This window comes from Brassica oleracea, chromosome C1, assembly GCF_000695525.1.
Source record: "Brassica oleracea var. oleracea cultivar TO1000 chromosome C1, BOL, whole genome shotgun sequence".
Taxonomy (NCBI): domain Eukaryota; kingdom Viridiplantae; phylum Streptophyta; class Magnoliopsida; order Brassicales; family Brassicaceae; genus Brassica; species Brassica oleracea.
The window spans coordinates 27,225,686-27,230,382 of record NC_027748.1 but is presented as its reverse complement, the minus strand read 5'-3'; the positions used below and the strand labels follow the sequence as shown (position 1 = coordinate 27,230,382).

General features: G+C 36.1%; 1 protein-coding gene across 1 annotated transcript; it reads right to left on the bottom strand.

Annotated features, from left to right (window-relative positions):
- Window positions 1-815: 815 nt before the first annotated feature.
- Window positions 816-3,292, bottom strand: LOC106316479 (U4/U6 small nuclear ribonucleoprotein Prp31). Its single transcript, XM_013754374.1, has 7 exons — window positions 3,204-3,292; window positions 2,865-2,927; window positions 2,635-2,775; window positions 1,571-2,534; window positions 1,379-1,487; window positions 1,195-1,270; window positions 816-1,107 (listed from the first exon to the last, which is right to left on the bottom strand). The coding sequence occupies exons 1-7, from the start codon at window positions 3,204-3,206 to the stop codon at window positions 1,003-1,005; spliced, it is 1,461 nt and encodes a 486-aa protein (XP_013609828.1). The 5' UTR covers window positions 3,207-3,292; the 3' UTR covers window positions 816-1,002.
- Between the last annotated feature and the right edge of the window lie 1,405 nt (window positions 3,293-4,697).

The window sequence follows — 4,697 nt, the reverse complement described above, 5'->3', positions numbered from 1 at the left end:
AAAAAATAATTGATTTTATTGAATTAATATTGGTTAAAAGTTATTGAAAATTGAAAATTACAGAAAACGATACATTTATTTATTATGGTAGTTTAATGTGTTTTCTTAATATGTGCAAAAATATTAAAAAGTCTATCTTTGTGGAACGGAAAGAGTATTTTGGTTGCATAAAAATATCATTAAATGAAATAAATTCAACTAGTAAAAAAACTGTATTTTGTAATTGATCACAATTTTAAATGATATTAAGTTTTTATAGAATAACGATAACGTCAATTATTTTAAAACAATTTTTTTTCACTTAAGTGATATTGATGGAGTAAAAAACTATATTTGTTGAACGAAGGTAGGATTTTATATAAGAAAATATAACAATAGGTTTGGAAATACTCCTAGAAAAAAAACCACCCTAAATTTTTAAGTCGGTCAACTGAAGTTAAGTTAAAATGATGCTTGCGTGCGCGTAAAAATAATATTTGCATTTGTGGTTAATTGTTTGTATGTTGGTTATAGAGCTGCTTCGAAGAAAGATATTTTTAGGATTATTGATTAGGACTCGGGAGACAAGAACATTGCAATGGAGTTGTCTTTTTATAATATTTTTCTTTGGTCAGATAGATTTCAAGAAACAATGGACGGTGCCATTTTCTTATACAAAATTCTAAGGACCCTCTGGATATTTTTGTTATCATAGGGAACTTTCATTTTCGTAAAAACAATAGTATCATTGGATACGGAAAAAAATACCAAACCAGTTCATTCTCAACCATAGATTATCTCACAACCGTAAAATTAAACACCAAAACAGAGACCAAGATCAAACAAACCTTTACTTATATTCAGAATCTTAAGTTTTCGTACAAGGGACCATCAAGGTTTCATGCGGGTGGTGCCATAAAAGTAATTCGGTAGAGAAACCTTAAAACATAAAAGAGAAATAGAAAGCAGTTAAAAACCACCGTGTCTCACTCACAACACTTTGAAAAGTTCTCTCTCGCAAGTTTATATCTTCTTGAGCTTAGAGAAGGTCCCTGACTCTGAAAAGTAAGTGCTTTGAGTCCCACTGCCTAACCCTAAAGCCTGTTGAGGATTGCACAGCTCTATTCCCTGCACAATAATAGAGTGTCTAAAGTCAATACAGCACGAAAGCTGAGAAACCTTTGAAGAGAACTGAATTGAAATGTTTTGTTTTACCTGCACAGGAGTAAAAGCCAGACTCGATGTCAATCCAGAGGTAGTGGCACCACCTGCATAGTTTCTTTCTTTCAGCCTGAAAAAACCATTCATAAACATAAATCACAATGAGATACACTGAAGAACAGGACATTGAAGATCACTAAAAATACAAAACAAACAGGAGAAATAGAGGTAGAGTTACTTTTTGGCGATGGTAGGATTAATCTTGAGCTTGCTGGGAACACTGGATATACGCAGCCTGTTGCTCCCAGCCTGGCCAAGCATCCCATATCCTTCACCTAACCCATCACCTATTATCATCAACATGAAGAGTAAGTATTAGATTCAGTGCCTTACAAAAAGTGATAATATTAACAAGAGTGTGGTCTTTTACCAAGAGAGCTCTCTTCGGGTGTACCAAAGGCCATCCTGTTGGCAAGCTTCCTCATGTCTGTCACTGCATACCTTTCTTTCATTTTTCTTAGACGGCGACCACCTCTTCTTTTTTTAGGCTCGGAATCAGGAACGGGAAGCGGTTTAGGCTGCCTTGCGGGAGGAGGTTCTTGCCACTTCTCAATCTTCTTACGTATCTCTTCCCTCAAAGCTTTCCCATTCGTTCCCGACGGGTCTCCTCTAGTAGCATCAACTCTCGCCGCCAAAGTAGATTTTGCAGCCAAGATCCTGCCAGCGCGACTCTTAAGCGCGGGAGGCGTGCTTTGGAAAATCTCCGTCTGCTCCAGATACCCCACACGTAACTGTGACGTTGCACTGGAGAACCCGGCAAGGTTCTTCCTCTTGTGACCAAGAACTTGAACATTACAGGCAGGCATTTTCGCAAGCGCTGACAAACCTCCAGCAGTCCCCATGAGCTTGGCCGCAACAGCACTCCCAACAATAGCGGAGAGATTCGGTGCGATAGATCCCATCTTGCTTTCGACAAAGTCAAGAACCTTCTTCCTTGCGGAATCAAGCTCTAAAGCTCGATCACAAGCCTCTAGAGTCTTCTGCAGGACATCCTCTGGGAGTGGGCTCCCTTTGGTGGTCAAGGCAGTGACTGAAACAACCATGATAATAGCAGATGGAAGCAGGCCTTCAAGATCAACGAGTGTTAAATCAGTCTCATTGCCTATCTTTTTGACAACGCGGGCGTAGTCAATAGGGTGGTTTACCAGAGATTCAAGCTCTTGAAACTTGAGTCTGTACTTGTCACGGATGAAGTTGTGGACGATGGCAATCTCATTCTCAATGTCAACTGAGAGCTGGTTGCAATCCACGATTAGCTTGTATTCAGGATCGTCTTCTAGCACAGTTCCTTTCTCCGTTCCATCAGATTCCTTTCCAAGAGCCTCTTCCACTTTCTGAAATACATAAAATCAGATCAAAATTCTTATCTAACAAAGTAACAAGTAGTAAAAGAAGTATTAAAGCAGATAAAGAACTTAAATCTTTTAAACTAACCTGCATAATGTCTAGATATCTCTGAGATTTCTGGAGCTTAGAAACGGAATCAAGATCATCGTAGTTAAGGGTTTCTAAGTCAGCCATGTCCATGTCAATATCTTCTTCATCCTTTTTTGCATCATCACCTTCAGACTCATCCTGAATTTAGACCATAGCTCCTCAAAGTTAATATTACGAGTAAAGTAGTAATGGAAGACAATACTAAATCAATAATTTTAAAGGCTCACCAGTTCTGCTTCATTGTCAGATAAGTCGTCAAGGTCTGCGAGGAAAGAATCTTCAAGAGTTGCCTTCAACAACAGATCAAAGTTTGTGTTTCAAAACACACTCTCATGTAAGAACGACATATACAAATCAAACAAAACCAATATGTAACATCACGGACACCCTAAAACTGATATTGAACAATCGACAGTATAAATCAAATCAATTAAAACAAACTATATATGTCGATAGTATATGCAACTGGCGAATCATTTATCAAATGAAGAAGACTCGTGATTTAGAGAATAATTGATAACACAACTAGACACAAATGATGAGAGGAGGGTTGGTGAAGCGGTTACCATATCTTCCACTCGGAACGAAAACGCTCAGAAACCCTAATTTTCTGTGAAGCTCGGAGCCCGGAGATTCGAGAAGAAATGAATGAATGCTTATAACGAAATTGTGTTACTTGGGCCTTGATTAGATGGGCCTTTATAGCCCATATATTAATCAATTTTGTAAAATGTTAAAATCTAGATACCAAGAGTTGAGTAGCACAAGATGGATCATTGCAGATTTGAAACTATTAGTCATATGATCTTCCTATATTAGGTCCGTGGATTGGACAGATTCTCATGCGCTTTCGACAAGTAGAATGACTTACTAATGGATATCTAGGGTTCAAAATTTAATATAGGATTGGAGTGAGCCATAACTTTATACTTATATGATAACCTACATGTATGCGCGGGGTGAATTTTTTATACTAATGTTTGTTCATTAAATGATTTTAACATTTTGTAACACTATAATATTTATAGATTGTAAATGACGAATACAAATGTTGGTCTCTTAAATGTATCATCATTGTTGCTAAAGAGTAAACATATTACAATTAATTTTATTTATTTATAAAACTTTATGTGCACAAAAAAAAATTAAGTTTTGCGGCTGACACAAATCACAAAAGTTAGTTAGGCAACATCAATTGTAAAATGACAAAAGGAAATTAGGTTTTCTGCTCTCAATTTATATACTATTGACTCTCCATAAATAATTTCATTTTTTACTTCTATAGAATTGTACTTTCGTTCTTGTTTATGTTTCACTGATACTAGTTTTGTTTCTTTTTTTAACTTCTTTTGTGAATTCGGTGAATTACATAAGAGTGAATTTAAAAAGATGCACATCTGTAAGAATTAGTTCCACTCTAGATACATATCTAAGAATCAAAATTTTAAAGAAAATCACCGGCAAACTCTATTCACATGTTAGTGTTCAAATCTAATATATCAAGCTGTTATAAAATATAAGTGCATAGTCGAAATATAAAGGTATGTCTAGTATATATTCACCAGTTCGGTTTAAAAATCATCTAATTGTAGAACAACAAAATAAATTACTTATTTTATTAACCTACGCCTTTGAGGTTTAGTTACTTAAGAGTAGAACTTATGAGTGAGACAGTAGTAGAGAAAGATGAAGTAGAGAACTGATTTCTTACTTTCTTACATTACATAACACTGGCCATTACATATTTATACAGAGAACAGAACACTCTAGATCTTTCTCCATTTAGCCTATACTTTTTGACTTCTTACAAAGACTTATTGACAACTCAAAGACTTTTACAAAGACTTTAGCTTACCAAAAGAACAGTTACCTTGATAGACTATAGCCAGAATAATCAGCCAGAAAATCCTATAGCCAAAAAGCTTGATAGACTACTTGTCAATAGCAACATCATCTCAGCTTTTCCCCACTGCCTAGCCACATTCCTTCCCCCCTCATCTCAGACCACTCCCCATGCGTCTTAGACCTAGCCTATCAACTCCCTAAAGCTGGAACCAAAC

Coding starts and splice junctions, on each gene's coding strand:
- LOC106316479 (XM_013754374.1), bottom strand. Junction 2,776..2,864: donor CTGACAATGAAGCAGAACTG/GTGAGCCTTTAA, acceptor GTCTAAATTCAG/GATGAGTCTGAAGGTGATGA. Junction 2,535..2,634: donor GATATCTAGACATTATGCAG/GTTAGTTTAAAA, acceptor TATGTATTTCAG/AAAGTGGAAGAGGCTCTTGG.